Source organism: Lagopus muta, chromosome 8 (genome assembly GCF_023343835.1).
Source record: "Lagopus muta isolate bLagMut1 chromosome 8, bLagMut1 primary, whole genome shotgun sequence".
Lineage (NCBI taxonomy): Eukaryota > Metazoa > Chordata > Aves > Galliformes > Phasianidae > Lagopus > Lagopus muta.
Genome location: NC_064440.1, coordinates 11320278 through 11337720, shown reverse-complemented (window position 1 = coordinate 11337720; position 17443 = coordinate 11320278). Strand labels below are relative to the sequence as shown.

The following is a 17443-nucleotide window of genomic DNA, read 5'->3' as shown; positions in this document are numbered from 1 at the left end:
AAGGAATGGCTTTTCCCACTTCCCGAGTGAGCATCACCACACAGACTGCTGGTCTGGGGGAGGACTAGGTCTGCCTGTGCGACTGCTCGGTAACGTCAGAGCTGAGCAGGCAGAACGCGTATTTACGGATTGATGGAAGTTTTGAAGGAAGAAGAGCAGTAAATATACCAGCAGTTCTCTCCAGGCGCCGAAGACCCCCCGCACAACCACAGCCCCGGCCAACGCCACACGGACCACTGCCGCCTCAGCGCCGGCGGTCGCTTGGCGACTACCACCGCCCCGCACCTAGCCCCGCCCACCGCCGCTATCTCCCCCGCCGATTGGCCCCAGCTCGTCACCTGACGGCGGGGCGGGGGCGCGCTCGCGGGAAGCCGGCCCCGGCGGGAGCGGCGCGCCGACGAGGGCGGAAGTGCGCGGCGGGGGCGCGCGGGCGGCGGCGGCGCCCCAATGAGAGCGTGGGGGGCGGCGGCGGCGGCGGTTAAAGCGAAGTCGGGCGGCGGGCGGGAGCCGCGGCGCAGAGTCGGATCGTAGTTCCTAGGTGAGAGCGTGGCCCCGGTTGACTCGTTCCGGTTCTGCTCGCGAGGAGGGCTGTGGGGAAGGGGTCGGTCACCGCGTTCCCTTGGGCCTGCGCGGGGCCGTCCCTCGGGTAGGTTTCGCTGCTACGCGCGTAGCTGCGGGCTGGGCTGGAGGCGCCGGTACCGAGCGGGGCTGCCGGGCCGAGGTGAGCGGTTACGCTATGTAAAGGACGCGGGAGGGCCGAGGGGTGAGCCGGGGCTACGTGCAGGGCTCTGCGCTGCCGGCCCAGCGCTGCGCTGCGCTCCGCTCGCCCTGCGGTCTCATCCGGACAGGTCCCGCGGGAGGAGCGCGGCGGTGCCGGCCGTGACCTTCCCGGAGCAGGGCGGGGAGCGGCCCGGCTGCCCTTCCGCTCGGTGCTGCGGCCTGACCGAGCTTCGGCCGCGTCCCGGAGATGCTTTCCTGGGGGGGGGGCGCTGAACTCTGTGGTGTGGGCGGCCTTGCTGTCCCGACGCTGCTTTCCTCATTCTGGAACTTGATTCCTTGTGGCAGAGAGAGAGAACTGCTGCGCTGTTGAAGAGCACCTTGGAGGCATGGCTCCTCAGCAGTCCTTCTGAGGCAAACTTGTTACCTGCGCTGTGCTTCTGAAAGCCGAGAGTAGGGGCTGACAGCCGGGCCACACGTGTGGTGGTTGATGCCAGCAGGTTGCTTGGTGGCTGGAAGTAATTTCCTTATGACAGGAAAATGAGTACAAGTAACTTGACTTCACTTGGCAATAGTGTCTTTGCAGCTTGATCACTTATAGTGACTTGTTAGCATGCCTTTTATCTACTGCTCTAGCCACCTCTTGCCTCTCTACTCTGAACTTAACTTTTTTTGTTTGTGATTAAAATTATATTAGCTTACCAATAGTATGTTTCTTTGCATTCACTTTCAGTATTAAATAGCTTTTATTTATGGGGAGTAGTCTGAAAGCTTTTTCCATTCCTTAAACAAGTATTTTCCTGTATTAGGCTGTATCAGTAGTGTATTGTTTGTTATATACCCCTCTTGGGAGGGCTGACTTGATTCTGTTTTGCATGCATAGCAAAAGGTGAAGCTGACCTATTTTCACTGGGGTTATATGTATGCTGCAGGGAAGTGTGTAGTTTAAAGAACTTAGTTGGAATGCTTTATAAAAATTCTTGCCTGAAAGCTTAATTTGACCAGACAATGTCCCTTCTCAGGCATTCTCTGAAACTCCTGAGCTTGTCTCTAATTGTCAGTGCAGTGGTGCTGGATGTGTGGGGAGAAGATGAGTTTAGGCATTTTGAGGAAATTAAGGCAGTAATGATGGGATGATGCCCATACAGCTGACCTCCTGGGTGGTGCAAGGATTCCGCAGCCTAGTGGCTCTTCTGTGCTTTAAACTTTCGTTTGTTATGTCCTTACTGAGTAAGTGCCAACTGATTTGACTGAATGCTGTATAAAGCAGCTCACTTCCCTTTGAAGTGTCAGTGTCCAGGCCTCACCAGCAACACTAATGAGCAGAGCACAGGTGATGTAGCAGAGCAGCCCTCCTGTCATACTCAGGAACCTGGTTTGTAGTTTGATCTTATCCTGTTGGTTTGTAAACTCTGTTTATAAACTGCTATCCACTTAGTGGATACATGACAATGTTATACTAGACAGTAATAACTAGATCCAGACTCCACGCAGCCGACTGATTAAATTATGTTCTGTTACACAGTGAATTCATCTGAATGGCATCTGCTAACAGAGATACTGAAGTAGCCTTTTTCTCATGTCACCTGTGCAGATGATAAGTGTTCAGGGAGTGCAAGTACATAGTGCTATGAAAACAGTTAAATGGCCCTGATGGCCAGCAGGTGCGTTGTGCCTGGGGCATTCTGCTGAGGCTGAAGGTCTGTGGGAGTTGGACTGACCTCCTTTGTTTGGAGGAGGTGCCATTTAAATGGTTGAGCACTGCTCCAGTGCTTGCCTCCTACGCCCTGTGTGCGTTGCTTCCCCTAACCTTTGCATGTTTGATTTATGAAAGGTGCTGATCCCAGTTGTAAGCCAGGCTAGATGGCAGCTGCGTTCTCAAACTTTTTATCCTGATGTCCTATTCCTCTATTAAAAAACTATGTACTTCAGGCTTTTTGTTCTTTCCACTTTCTTCATCTTCAGAAACTTCTCTGCCACCATCACTGGTGGCGGTAAGGTTCCTATGCTTCTTATCTGCTGTTGCATGGAGTGGGAATGTCAGCAAACAGCCTTAGCTCTTTCTTTGGTAATCATCAATTTTGTGCTCTTTATTCTATGATAAAACCGATACCTAGCTCTTCCAGAGGCCAAGGAGCAGATGTCTATGAAGTATTTGTTAATGGCTTTCAGAGTGATCACTTTATCAGTAGCTCCTTGTAGCCCACTGTACAGGACTAAGTAATTTCCATCACTGCCTGCCTCAGAAATATCATGTCTTGTTAGTTAGGCAAGTCAAGGGTATGGAACTTCTGCTTTGTCTGTTTTCTTCTGAATACTGCTTCAATAATGTTAATGGAGGATCTGTTCTGTCTGTGCTTGAGATGTGCACGTGTTCCTTTAAGACCTGTCAAAAAGAAAGCTGTAAGTTATGTAATGTGAGGGTGCTGTTTAGTTGCTGTGTTGGTAGGTTCTTGAATCGCTTTATGGTGGTAGCTGCTTACCTATGGCTCTCTTGTATGTGGACCTTGACCCAGCAGCCTTTCTGATGGCTGCAGGAGTGGCCCAGAAAGGTGCAAATAATGGTTGATTACTGAAATGTGAGACTCAATGGAAACACAGTAGCTACTAAAAGCTTCACTCAAATGGAATCACAAATCAAATACTGAAAAAATCAGTTCTGGGATTATAAGCATTTGTTAAAGCTTTAAGCCTGTCAGCTGTTACTTCTTGAATTAGTGTTGCTGTCAGTTGATGTGATTAATATGAAATACTTCAGGCTGCTAAGTGCATTGGTGAAGCTGGAGACTTAATATATTCTTAAATTAGGAATGTGGCGGAACTAATCAGTGTTGGGCTGGAAAGCTGAAAGCATGCTGAGTTCTGTTGATGTTGCCATTGCTTTGGATTATGGCACTTCCTATATGTCTTTACCTGGAGTAAAGGTTGCTTCTCAGAAGAATAGTGCAGGCTCAGCCATGCTCTGACTTCGGGCCTGGTTTTATCATCCTTTAGATGGCCAAGTGAGGGGATGTTATTTTTAGAGCTAGTGGCACAGGTTTTTGTAAGCCAGGGGTTGCTGACAGAATATAGCATTACTAAAAACATGAGTGCTTAAAAAAAGACCCTTGGGGCCACCTGAGCTTTGGACTCCATATTGCAGAGTATCAGCTAAATAGAGTAGATTTCTTAAGGTTAGAGCAACTGCTCCATCCTGTCCTGTGTGTGCTTGGAACTGGTGCCATTCCTCATTCTATTTTCATTTTCAAAATGGTTTAAGAACCAATCTATTTTCTAACAATTCTGCAAGCTCAGTGGGAATTTTTCTTCTGTATGAGACAACCTAAAATTTAAGTAGACTTTATGGGCTGAAGCTGGAAAGAAAAGAACCTTACTTAATTTAAAATGTTGTTAGATGTAGGTTGGTGGTGATGCGGTACATCTTCATTCATTTTGTTTGTAGGACAGGGATTGAGCAGTGGTTTTGTCCAACTACACTTCTGAAGTGTTCACAACTGTCTTCTGATAGTAAGCGTGCCTGCTTTTTACCTCTTTTTTTTTTTAAAAAAAAAAAGTCATGAGGGTCTGAATTAAGTGTTAGCTGAGAAGGACTTGCTGTAAATTTTAAGCTCTGCTGTACTTTTGCTAGTTATGAAATACTGTTTGGTTTGAAAAGGCTTCACAGAGATAAAATGTATGGAAAGTGTATTGCAGGAGCACAGACTCAGCTTGTAACTGCTGAGGCTGAAAGAAGCTTCAGGAGACTTTCTGTCCAGCTTTTTACTTACCACTCTAATCCTGACCCCAGATCTCTCTACTAGCCTAGTATCCATCTGTAGACATTCCTGCTGCCTTGATGGAGGCGCAGTTCTTTGCCTTGCCTTCCTGGCAGAGCTGTAGCCATCCATCTCTTATCATGAGATCCTAGCTTGTCTCTGTGCTCCTGGCAGGACTGCAGTTCCTGTGACTATATGTGGACTTCCCCCAGCATCTCCTGCTTGTTTCTCACCCTGCATGCTTTTGTGTATAGAAGCAGCCTGTTGCATTTCTTTCCAAGGAAAGACATGAGAGCAGGAGGTGAGCTGGCATTTATCAAGATAATAGTTTTCTGCTCTGAGAAGGGAGCAAATGTCTCAAAGAGCAGGCAGGGATAAATATATGGCTCATACTGCTCCGGTTTTGTGGTTTTCATGTGACCTGTCACTTGCTAGGTCTTAAAAGGAGGTGTTCTGGACACTATATGAGAAGTTCTGCGTTGAAATCAGCTGGTTCCCGTTAAAGCTGGGAAGAAGTTGCATGTAGCCCCATGCTGTTGTGACAGTCCAGTTCCCATTTAAAGATGGGTAGAAATACTGCTGTTGGCTTTGAGGCAAAGCATGTGAGAGCACTATGCTGGAGAGCATGTACCTGTGTACATACCTAAGGTGTCTCTTTAGGTCAGTAGAAAGGTAGCTTCTGGGCGTGGAATTTGCTGTTCCTGATCAGGGAGACTTGATATTTCTGCTCAGATGAGTTTTAACACAGCATCCAAATTGCAGATAAATACTAATTGTCTGAGTGTGTGGCTGTTGTTGCTTTGTGTTATGGAAACGTGCTGATTGAAAGATGGGGAAATTGGGTGCTTGGAGCAGAAGTGCAGTGTGTCTGATAAAGGGAGCTCTGACTGTGTGTGTCTGTGAGCCCTACAGTGGTTCAAATAGTGTGATTGCTTTCAGAGGCTGCAGGGAGGTGGTTCTCCTGTGCCCCTGAGGAGGAGGGTGTCAATGATTAGAGTAAGGGGTTATAACCCACCTACATCCATTTATTATAATAATATTATTGTTATTATAAATAATATTATAATAATACTAGCAGGTATTTAAGTATTTTACCCATCCACAGATAGAGAGCAGCACTCAGAACTCTAACTTCACTTCAGGAGCAAGGAATACTTGACACTCAGGCGCATAGTTGGGACCAGTCGCTGCTGCTGGTAGTACTTAAGCCATGGTGTTTGGGCTTCTGCATTCCCCTGGGTGCCCAGTCACTGGGGAACCTGAAGGTAGTTCCTATGACATGGTCACGTTCATCCTCTGAACAAGCAGCTTGCTGACTGCTGTGCTGTGTTTGCAAGGCCAGTGGGCTGGCTTGGATGGGGAACTTGGGTTGGTAACTCTTCCTGAGGCTGAAGAAGTCAATCCTGTGACTCTGTAGCAGCCTCATGACTGAATGTGTTTTCGTAGCAGTTCAGTAGATCTGTTTCCTTTTGGTTACATTGCTGCAGGTTATCCACTGAAAATGTACTGTAATCTCATACTGACATAGGATTTGTTGTATTATTTTTGAAATCTCATGTGCTATTTAAGATATACCCCAGCCAAACTTTCTGCTTGTGCAACTTGCTATGTTTCCAGAGGTCTGATTAAAAGACAGTATTAGATTAACATCTGAAATGTGTCATTATGCCTAGCAGTGCTCTGGCAGACCTGGCATGTGCTGTGTATCAAAGGTGAGCATGCTCTTACATTGAGAAGCTTTCCAAGGAAGTGAAGCTGAAACACTTGCAAGTCAGTGCAGGGGTTGAGGCTGTTGTACAACTCTGCAGTGTCATTTATCAGGTATGAGCCTCACTGAATCATGTGAGAGATACTGTCCTTAATTCACTGTAGGTAATTAGGCAACCAGACAGTTACCACTACAGTGGCAAACTTTGCATAGCAATACTGAGCAAATTAGCTCAGTCTTTATGCTTGCAGGAGACTTGTTTCAGTGTCCTTGCTAGGATAAGGGCAGTGAAGTGGATCAATCTCTTCTATAGTTTTTCTAAAAGTGTCTTCTGGGCGTTGGTGCTAGACCTGTTGGCATCCTGAAAGCACATGGAGAAGGCTGGATGGATAACTCCTACATTTTGCCTAGCACTAATGGCATTAGTATCTTCAGGTTCATACTTCAGGTAGTGCTTTACCTTTTGAAAGCAAAGAGAATATCTTGCTGGTTACTCTGCACAGCAGTATAGTAAATAAGGTAGTGGTCTCTGGCTTTCTGGAACAAATAACTTTGCTTCTGTGAAACAGTCAGACAATCTCAAGTATTAGTAAAGGCCTTGCACTGTACATACTGCAGGTATATAATTCTAAGGGTTTTATGATAGAGCTGAGGTGTTGTGATAAACTAGAACTTTTCCCTTTGGGTGTCTCCATTCAGGACCAAGCTCACTCCAGAATGATGCTGTATGTCCCTATTGGTGTGAATGTAATCCTGATGTACCTGCTGTCTCTTCTGGGGAAGAACAATCCCACTTGTTAAGAATGGGAAGCAATGTGTTCTGTGCTTATCTCCTTCCTCATTGATTTGGGACTGATGCCATGTGGCAGGCTGCTGCACTTGTAGGCAGCTTGAACCACGTGGAGCAAGAAGGATGCAGAGCTGTCACTAGAATCTAGAAGGGCAAGTATAATATTAAAACAGCAATTCTTCCATTTGATTAAAATAGGTGTGTACCAATGGGAGAAAATAATGCTAAAAGCCTCTAACCACTGGAACATACAAGAAGCTTACCAAGTGTGGCTCCAGTTGCTGTGAGGAAGGCATTTCCCCTTTGATTAGTAAGGAATACAACAATGAATGACTGCAGCAGTCAGACTGTTCTATGATGGTTGTATACAATGACTTCTATGATTGTATTTAGCTGTCAGCATTGTGGTGACCAAGCAGCTCGTGCACCAGTCAGGAGTGAGACTCCAGGTCTTCCTGTCTTTTTGCTGTTGTCTCCATGTATTTCAGTGCCCCTGGAGCACTGCAGCCAGGGCAGAAGTTCCAGCTCCCAAATAGCAGTGATCCCTTGAAGACGTGGGGTTGTGTTAGGCCTGTGCTGCTTGCGGGAGCCAGGAGCTGTGCTTTCATACTCTGTATGTATACGAACTAAGCAGTGCTGCTGTTGGCTTGCTGACAGACTTGGTGCTTTTCCCTGGGAAACTGATGTGTGCTGGAGTTCTGGCAGGCTTCCATCATGACATTGTTTTCATTTTGACCCCCCTCAAGAGCTGTGGGGAGGACTGTAGAGGACTGTCAGTTTATGTCCTTGTTTTGTGAGGAAGACTGGGTAGAGATGACTCATCTGAGTGCCGTGGGGCACTGCTCTCTGGACTGCTCTTGTGCATCAGATCCCAGAAGAGTTCACCTTCGGATAGCATAGTCCAATAGATCAAGTGGAACAACAGTAGAAACAACCAATAACTTTTCTTACATGCATTTTCACTACTGTGTGTGCATTCAGTGTACATAAATTAAGTAGTAAAAACATTAGTGGCTTTTGTCTGCACAGAACCACTAGTGTGACTGGGAAGCTGCAGTTTACCGGTGCAGCACTGTACAACTAAGTAGCTGCACTTCGTTTAATGATCTCAGTTTTGAGATGAGCTGTATGCTTAGAGCAGGAATGAACCTGGTATCGTAGCTAGTCCTAGCTTGGTGCCGAGTTGGAAGTGCTCTGTATATCTCTCAACAGTGTCTCTTAATGCTACTTTCACTGATCCCTCTTTGTTGGCTGACTGGTCTTTGTATTTATGAAGACTGATGGGAGAAAAACAGGCATTGCTTTATTAAGCTGGGAAATGGAGATGCCTACCTCAAGTCTGTGACAAAAATAGAATAATTGCAATAGAGATTTTCATACAGATCTGTATAAAGACACTCAGACCAAAATGAAGCAGTAGTTGCTTTCCAGTGTTTGCATTTGAGCTCCAATTAAAATGATTTGCAGTGCTTTATGAACATGTGACTGCAGAACATCACTGTTAAGATGACTATGTGCAGTGATAGTATGCTGCATTATCAGGCTGTTTGGAGCATTATCTTCATATCTTAAGCTTTACAGCCTTATTTAGTGTATCACAGCTATATGCAGTTCTCCAGATGTGCAGCAGCTTATAAGTACTACCTATGGGCAGTCTTTTCTTTGCTTAACTGAGTAACTTGTCCCTAATCAATACCTTTTTTTTTTTTTTTAACCTCACTGCAGGAACTTCTTGTTTAAATTTTAGATAGAGATACCTGTGCAGTTTTTGTTTTAGTACAGTGTAAGATCTGATTGAAGTTATTTTAAATGTTGCCCTTTTGACAGACTGTTCCAATACACAGCACTGCTGCAGGGTGGAATACCTGCGTAGGATTTGGAGTTCATTTGAGTTTTCCTCAGACACCAGAACTGTTGTAATCTATCTTTAAATTATTGCTGATATGCAGAGGCATTGTCTATTTGTTGTTAACGAGTTAGAAGAGTCATCTGAATGATATGAGATAAATTTGTATAGTAAGTGCTGCTTTCAGACTTGCTTTCTAAGCTGTGGTGATGCATCTTTCTTCAGAAAACTTGTGGGCAAAGCTGGGCTGTGCTTGACAGGGATGATGGGAGCAGTGTGCTGAGTGTATGAGAAATAGTGATCTGTTTTAATCCCAGTACTGGGTGCTGCAGATCTGAGGATAGCCTTAAAAGGTGGCACTGTCCAAGCCTAGCTAGTACTTGGTGCAGAGAATAGGGGGCTGGACTTGCAGATTGCTCTTGTAGCTGGGTCCTACCACTCATTGTTGCATTACCCAACCACAGCAAGTTCTTGTTCTGTAGAACTGCTTCAGGTGTATACACTTGAGAAAAATACTTACAGTCCTTTTATAGCAAATTGGCTCTTTAATAAATAATTTTATTTCAGTGGAAGTTGAGATTTTCTGCATGCAATGGAGAGCACAGTAAGACTTAAACTGTACATACATGGTCTGTGTATAGCTCCTACTGGAAGACACTGGCCATCACAGCCACTCAAACTAATTATGTATTTCTGACTCTTGGTTGTAAGTAATGATGTATTTTGATTGAAACAACTGTAACAAGCTTGTAGCTTTCAGTGCGTCAAATAATGTATTTAATATTTTTTTTGTCAAACTTTCAAGTATTGTGGTGTTTCTAATTCTTCCAATAGTGATCCAGTCTGTATAAATTCTTGTTTGGAGGGAATTCCTGGGGCATGGGATTACCTTGCTTTTTCTTTGGTTCTTAAGTATTGTGTTTTCTAGATCTGTTTTTAGCTTCTCATCTGATGTTGTTAACTGAGTAACGACAAAACTGCTAATAGATTTCTTACAGATAAGGAAATGTCTAATTACTAAAAGGAGATCTCAGGCTAGGGTTTCAGCTCTAGTGCTCAGCCCCTGTGCTGCAGCAGGGTGTTGGCTACACCAGCTCACCTCAAGGGAGTGTGGGGTGGACAGGATTGCAAAGTTTGCCTGCTTGCTTAGTGGTGTATGTAACCTTCTGACTGCTACAGTTGGCTTTGCTTCTACAAATATCCTCCCCATCACATCAGTACTTGGTACTCAGGTGTGAGGTCTTGCTGATAGCTGTCTTGTGGGATGTGGGCTTGTACAGCTGGTGCAAGGGAGATGGGATGGAGAGAGAGGCAGGGCGGTATAAATGGGAGCTGTGAAACTGCTGCCCCATCCTGCTCTGCAAGACATCTCAGGCCAGATGAGGTCCTTGATCTGATAAAAACATGGCCTGGAAAATCTATAGCTGTGACTGAAGATAGGAGCATCCAGCAGTAAGTGGGGAGGGATGCAGGGGCTTCCTGAGAAGGGATTTGTCCTGAACACTTCATAATCTTTTTAGTATGAAAACCAATAACTGGAGACACTCCAAGAGGTAAGATTAGCACAGCCAAAAAAGCAGCACTTTTATTTTTAGCGTGCATATACTAAAATTCTTAGTAGCATTAAATATGCCACTTGAGATTAAGTGAACTTGTTTTTATAGTTGAACTACCAGTTGGAGCATTTACAGTCCATTGAAAGCTAATGGAATTTCAGTGCTTAAAGATTTTCTGGATAACCTCAGAACAGCTGAGCAGCTCTCACAGTTCATAGCTCAGTGAGATTGTTAATTAGTTTTGTGATCCAGGGAATTTCTGTGACTGCATTCTTGTAGGCGTATCGCAGAACCAAACACCCCAAAGCCTCTAATTCGCGTTCTGATAAATGAGGATCACTAAAATACTGTTGTGGAACTTTGTCCTTTCTGTGCTTGCTTTGGATGACATCACATTTAAGCCTTTTTAATAGGGTGAATACCCAGATTTTCCTTTAAAACTAGGTGTCTGAAGGGTTTAACAAAGCTCTTCTGTCAAGCTATTGGGTGAAGTGTTTCTAGAATCACTCTTTGAAATCCAAAGAATGGCTGCTTTCAGTGGTGGGGTAGCAATGAAAAGAAACGTCCAAGGATATCAGCTGCATTGCAGAACAAGGGCTGGTCTCAGCAACTCTGTACTTAGAGCTCTTTCCATTTTTTTTAAACCTCAAATGGAATTGGAAAAGCTAGAGGTGATTCTAATTAACACCTCAGTATGGCTCTAGAATTTCTTACTGTTATAACAGAATATGTCCTGGAAAGCAAATGGACTTATTGCAGCTTCTCATGTTTTTCCATCTATGTCTGTGTGCAGTAGTAAAGGGGGCTCCTTTCTTGTGATGAGTGCTGTTTCCTTTATGTGACTGCAACTGTGGGTGGAGTGTGTAACCTGGCTGAAACCATTCAGCAGTCATCTGTGCATCAGGGCATGGAGTAAACCAGTGCTGTGTGTTAATAGTGTTCTGGAGCAGGGTGACTGCTTAGGTTGAAGAGTAGAGTAGAAAAACTAGCAGTGCTATGTTTACGTTTGGATTTCATGAAGTTGTAAATGAATGCTTGCTGTGAAGTACTCTGGTTTGCAGATGCCTGCCAAGAATGAAACAACACTCTGCAGCTTACTCTATAGTAGGAGGCCTTAGTTAACCTGGGGGAATTGCAATCTGAACAGGTAAGATGGGAAGGCTGAAATAGTTGTGTTTAGGGCTAAATTTTGAGGGTAGCACAGTTTGATTGCAAAAACTTCTGGTAGGATTAGGTCTGTAGTGCAGGAGGGATCTGCAGAAGTCTAAATAAAATCAGCTTCTTAGTAACCATTGTGGCTTGATTTACAACTCTTACTGTTTCATGTGGCCAGCCTGTCTGATAGAGCCTTCGTTTGTTGGTCTAAAGATCCATTTTCAATAGTACCACAAAACTTCTGCTGTGTATATAGTTTTGTGTTGCCTATTATCAAAACCCAGTTACTCAGTCCTTTTCTTTTGAAGCAGATGAAGCAGGTAATTGCTTCTAATTTCTGAAACGTAAAAGGCTGCCTGGAAAAGTCTGTGTCCTGGTATCTGTCTAGAACTTTCATCCACAGCGTGATGAAAAGTAGCCTGGAGAAACTCAAAAGGTGTTTCAAAAGGTTTTATTCTTACAGGTCATAGCATTTTCCGCACCAAGTTCAGTATGACTTGTTTCACCTGAGGGTAGATAAGATAGAAATGCAAGTCCAGCCACTGACTGGATTGTTTTCCTTGACAGAGGAAGGTAAACTGTTTTTTTGGGCTATGGAGGTGGAAAGGGAACTGAGCAGTTGATCTCAGTGAGTTTTGTTTGCTTTATTACTGTATTACTATTTAAAATCTTACTGTGCCCTTTCTGAAGCAGTGATGTGCCTGACTGACATACTGGCACTGTCAGGATTGGTCCTGTGCTGCGTGGTTTCAGCCTTGTCTTTCTCTGTTCTGCTTGGCTCTTCTGTGGTTCTGCTTCTTCACCACAGGTCACGGCTGCTCCTTTTTGCCTTAGAAAGGACTGGGTGAGCTCCCTCCCCTGCTTTAAACTGCCTCTGCCTTATACCAAATCTGCAATCCTCCTGGTTTGGAACCTCAAGGGTAATGGCTAAATTCAGTGTTTCCAAAGTGGGTGTAGCAGGCAGATAAGAGTAGCTCTCTCTGTGTGGGGACTGTACTGTAACTCAGATGCTTGAAAAAGCATTGCTGAGAGTGCTTATTCGTTGTTGGGGTGTTTGGTCTTGTATGGCACATCCTAGTCAACAACTTAGTCTGAGGTGTTACTTTTCAGAACATAGTTGCGCCAAGGGGGAAGAATTCTTTGCCATTGGTGTCTACCAGGATGGGTCACCCAGTCTGGTGATGGAGTTACTGACCTCAAATCTCAGTGCACATGGTGACCTGGCTTGCCTGGAGCCAACTGCTTTTGAGTGAGCAATTTGAATTGAGCAATATTCAGTGGTCCTTCCCAGCCTATCTAATCCTAGAGTGTTTGGAGCTTGGCAAGCTGTTAGTCCCTGGTTAGTTCTGTTTTAGGACTGCTGGTTATGAGAAAACCTTTTCCAGTGTAGTGCTTATATAATTTCTGTTGTAGGCATTACTCTTGTCTGGTAGAAGTCGATGGTATGATAGGTGGATTGTGTGCATGAGCGGATCTCAGGTCAGGCTAGCTTGAGACTCCTGGTAGGCCTGTTCATGCTTACTGTTCTGTGATAGTGGAACTGTTATAAGTCAGGGCAGGTATAGGTGCTTTTTGTAGCAGTGTTCTCTGCATGATCTCCTGTCCTTTCTACAGCACTCAGCCAGGATAGGAGTAGCTGGGGTCTTCAGCTGTCCTGCTGTGTGAGGGCACAGGTTTTGCTGTCCTTGCGTCTCCTGTATAGCATTTGTGCCTGGAGCACACATCTTTTATTCTCCTCACTCTGGGGATCATGTCTGGTGACAACTTGGTTCAGTTGCTTCATCTTTTGTTCCCTGTTTCCCAGCATGCTGTTCTTACAACTGCTGTTCTATGCTAATCAGGGTCTTGCATTGCTACATCCAGCTGCTGGTAAATGCTGGAGACCTCCTAAATGAACAGAATTCAACAAAAGCCACTACTGCACTTAAGTACTTAGTTTGCATGACGTAACAAAAGCTTGTTTAAAAAATGCCATTTATTGAACTCACTCTTTCTGGATTTGCAATATCAGGAGAAGAGCAGGTACTGAGTATTTCTTGCAGTAAAGCAGCATGTTTTCAAAAGCAAATTGTAGCATCAAAGGCTAGAATATCAAAATAAATGCTAATGCCATGTCATAAGACATTCTCCTGGAAGCTTTTGCAATTTGTTCCTGCCAGAATTTACTATGAATCTCTGCTTTTCTTATTAGCCTACATAGAGAAAAGATCAAAAGTCACTTTCATAAGCAGATCTAAGGTATAGCTCTGTTAGTAGGTTGAAACTAAGCTGTATCAACTTTAAAGAAATATTTTAGAAAGGTGTAAAGCCTTATAGTAAGAGAGAAGAACACAACTTCCTGTTACGAGTGTAGTTTCCTTTAGAAACTTCTCTAGGTGGCAGTCACATGGGATGGGTTTACAAACAAAAGCAGCTTGTTTAGTTAGTATGTGGCTGTGAGAAGCCTTTGACCTTTCTATTATTCCTGACACAGGGAGGGCATTTGTCCTAATACAAGATACTAGGACAAATACTTCTGTTCTAGACATCGGTCTAGACTTCATTTCCAGTGCATGGGAATGACCTGTTCTTCAAGCTTCCTGATAGGGTTATAATCTGGTCTTTCCACAACAGTGAGATGCTTTACCTGCATGGTACCACTGTGCTACTGATGTTTTGTTTTTCTGTCAGCAGGTCTGATTGGTTGTCTGGTACTTCAGCGGTGGCAGACAGGACAATGGCTGCCAGCAAGGGCAAGAACCAGAGTTCCTTGGCACTCCATAAAGTAATCATGGTTGGGAGTGGAGGTGTAGGAAAATCTGCGCTCACTCTCCAGTTCATGTATGATGAGGTAAGTAGCTTTGGTTTAGCTTTTCTGAGTCTGAATGGGTACAGTAGTGTAGTACTGAATGGGTACAGTAGTTGTAGTGGGGGCAAAGGGACTGAATCTAAGCAGGAAAAGGTCTAGTGACTGGCCAAGAATAACAGAGGAATCAGAAGGGTGCCCTGTAGGAGCACTTCTGGCCAAGAGTGGTGGGATTGATTCTTTCTAGTGAAAGATTCAAAATGTGCCAGTGATTGAGTGTGTGCAGAGCCTGTTAAAATTGAAATTCATTTGGTTGCCATTTGCTTTAGGCCAGGTAAGGTTGAAGTCAGAAGTAAGCATTCTGTCTTGCTCTCAACCACATGGAGCAGTGTGCATGCTTAGAGTTCTTCCATACTGGTGTATGGAAAGCTAGATCAGGCAGTCCAGATTAACATAATTGAACTCATGATCTGCTAATTTAGAAATTGGCCATTATTTGCAGGCTGTCCAAACATACTGCAGTGATGTATCAGAACAGGTCCCATTGTTGAGGGGAGATGGCCATAGGTACTGTTGTGGTACCTATGCTGAGATAACTCAGTGCATCAGCTGGCTTGAGTTTGGCGTAAGGAAATCAGTGGCAATACCAGCTTGAAAGCATGAACTTTCTGCTACACCTCCTCTAGCATGGCTCATAGAGAAACTCAGTCAACTTAATCAGGCTTATGGCACAAACTTCTGTTAGTCGTTAAGACTAAGGAGCCTATGCTGGATGTGTACTGTCAGCATAGAATTACAAGTGGAATTGTCAGTGGCCTTGTGTTTGGTCAGTATTGAATGTGTTTAGCTACATGCTCATATAGTTATGGAGCAACTTTTTATGTTCAATGACTGGCTGCTGTCATCTGGGCTTGTTGAAACTGTGAATAGTTGTGACTGAAGTACAATCAGAAATGCTTTGTTCTTGAGGTGGGAGATCTAGATAATGTGAGCTGGTAGCTTACACTATGTCTTTGTCCCTTAAATTGTGCTGAAATTGCTGAACAGTGTTTTATTTAGGAAGACAGTTTCTCTTGAGTAGGCAGATTGGCTCTTTGATGTATTAAGTACTTAAATAGCTTGCTTTTTATAGAAAAAAAAAAAGTGGTGGAACTTAGTAACTGACTGAATTATGATGAGGCTTTCAGGAATTTAAGTGTCACTGAAGTGGAAGAGAATGGGTATAGGCAAATAGGCCTTCTGACAATAATTCTAAGCACTAATTTCTATCTTCAGTTTGTAGAAGACTATGAACCTACCAAAGCTGACAGTTACAGAAAGAAAGTAGTTCTAGATGGTGAAGAAGTTCAAATAGACATTCTGGACACAGCCGGACAGGAGGATTATGCTGCAATCAGAGATAACTATTTCCGCAGTGGGGAAGGATTTCTTCTAGTCTTCTCAATAACAGAGCATGAATCCTTCACAGCTACTGCAGAATTTCGGTAAGCATTCTTCCCACAGGCAAGGGTATATGTTTGGTTTCTATTCTACTCTGACAGTTCTTCATAAAAGCTGTAGCTCTTTCTCTTTTATCCATTACTGTTTGGTCCATGAAAGTGACAATACAACCATTTTGTTCTTGGTAACTAAAATAACAGATTCTTGGACTCTTAGAATTTATGTATTCAAGCCAGTTTTCAGTCTTTGTGGATGTGGAATTTATCTGAGAGCAGTAGTTCTGGAATTAAGTCTGCCTTTTGGCCAGGTTTCAGACACTGTTGCTTACTGCTAGAAGCAGGTGCTCTAAGGGAGGGAAGGATTAGCCTCCACACTCAGGTATGGATTGGTGCCAAGCGAGGGTTGGCAGCTGAGCAGCCCTATTGTAGGCAGACATGTTCCTAGAAAGACACACAGTGGTGGTAATGCTTCTGTTTTTTGTTCTCAGGATTAGTAATTCTAATGTAAAAATCAGTTCCAAACTGAGCACAGTTTGCTTCTGTACTGTAATGTAAAAGAGTTTTCTGTACTGTAAAAGAGTTTTGACCAACTGTTCTGGTCCTAGAGCTTATGTATTCACGTTCTTCAGGACAGATGTTTTGGCTTTTTTTTTTTTTTCTAATAGCTGTTGCCTCAGTGTAGAAGACAATCCAGAGATTCCTTAAGAGTTCTGTCTGCTCTTTATCAGTCTGATTTGTTTTCACTTTGCTTTGTTGAAACAAGATTAACAGACAATCAGCACTTTAAATTTCTGCTTACCATGCAAGGCAGGCAGTTATTTCCAGGATATTATAATAGCTGTAACATTTCCTTCACATTCTAGGACTTCTGTCCAAGTTCTTAATTTATTTTACCATTCCAACAGTAATAGGGAACTGCATAGTTACTTAAGAGTGTTTCGTCACATACGAGACAAAGGGTGATAGTCACAGGGGACACAACAGGAGCTGTTTTGTTTGGTATGCTCCGTTTGGAGCGTTAAAGGAATGAAACAGCTGAAGTGGTGTTGGGCTGAAAGTGAGTCCAAAGACTTTTCATAATGGAAGATGGAGGGGAAAAGTCAATACCAACCAAGCAGGTACAAAACTAGATACTTCTAGGAGTACCAAGTCTGACTCTTGGCTTGGATGCTTGACTGAAATAAGGTTAAACCCAAGGCTTAAGGATTTAGATGAGAAGGTGTAGAGGTATATTTCTTGTTGATGTTTATTAGGCTTCTGTAAGTGGATTAACAGTGTGTTGGTTGAATATTCCAGCACATCCAGAGGAATGAAAAAGCAATGCTAATCTTCAAGGTGAACAAAAAGGATGTGAAAGCCTTGAGATGGAGAATGTTTTTTCTGAATGGTTCTGAATTGAACAAAATGGAAATGAGTTAAATGGGGTATTTAGTTGAGAGGAGATGTAAGAATTGGTGGTTTGAAAAAAATCACTTTTTCAAGAAGAAGGGAAAATGGATAGCCTAAAAATAACTGCGTACTGGTATGACACTTCCAGAATTCTAGATGGACAGCAGCATGTGTCAGTCTAGTTTCAACCTGTTTTATTCCAGTAATAGTACAGGCTTTTGAGACTTGCATATAGCATTGTGCTCACAGTCTCCTTTCTCAGGTGCTGCTTTTCTTGAATGGGAAAAGGATAGCAAGGTTAAT

The 17443-nt window shown here is 43.7% G+C and overlaps 1 protein-coding gene across 3 annotated transcripts in view; it reads left to right on the top strand.

Annotated features, from left to right (window-relative positions):
- Window positions 1-17443, top strand: part of RALB (RAS like proto-oncogene B) — a 60577-nt gene that overhangs the window by 38704 nt on the left and 4430 nt on the right. The window contains exons 1-3 of one of the 3 annotated variants that reach the window (XM_048954162.1): window positions 400-538; window positions 14198-14357; window positions 15588-15796. In XM_048954162.1, coding sequence (XP_048810119.1) covers window positions 14244-14357; window positions 15588-15796 — 323 coding nt within the window. In that variant the 5' untranslated portion in view covers window positions 400-538; window positions 14198-14243. Of the gene's footprint in view, window positions 1-399; window positions 539-14197; window positions 14358-15587; window positions 15797-17443 lie in introns of those variants that run through there. The other 2 variants (XM_048954160.1, XM_048954163.1) reach the window with 2 other exon arrangements.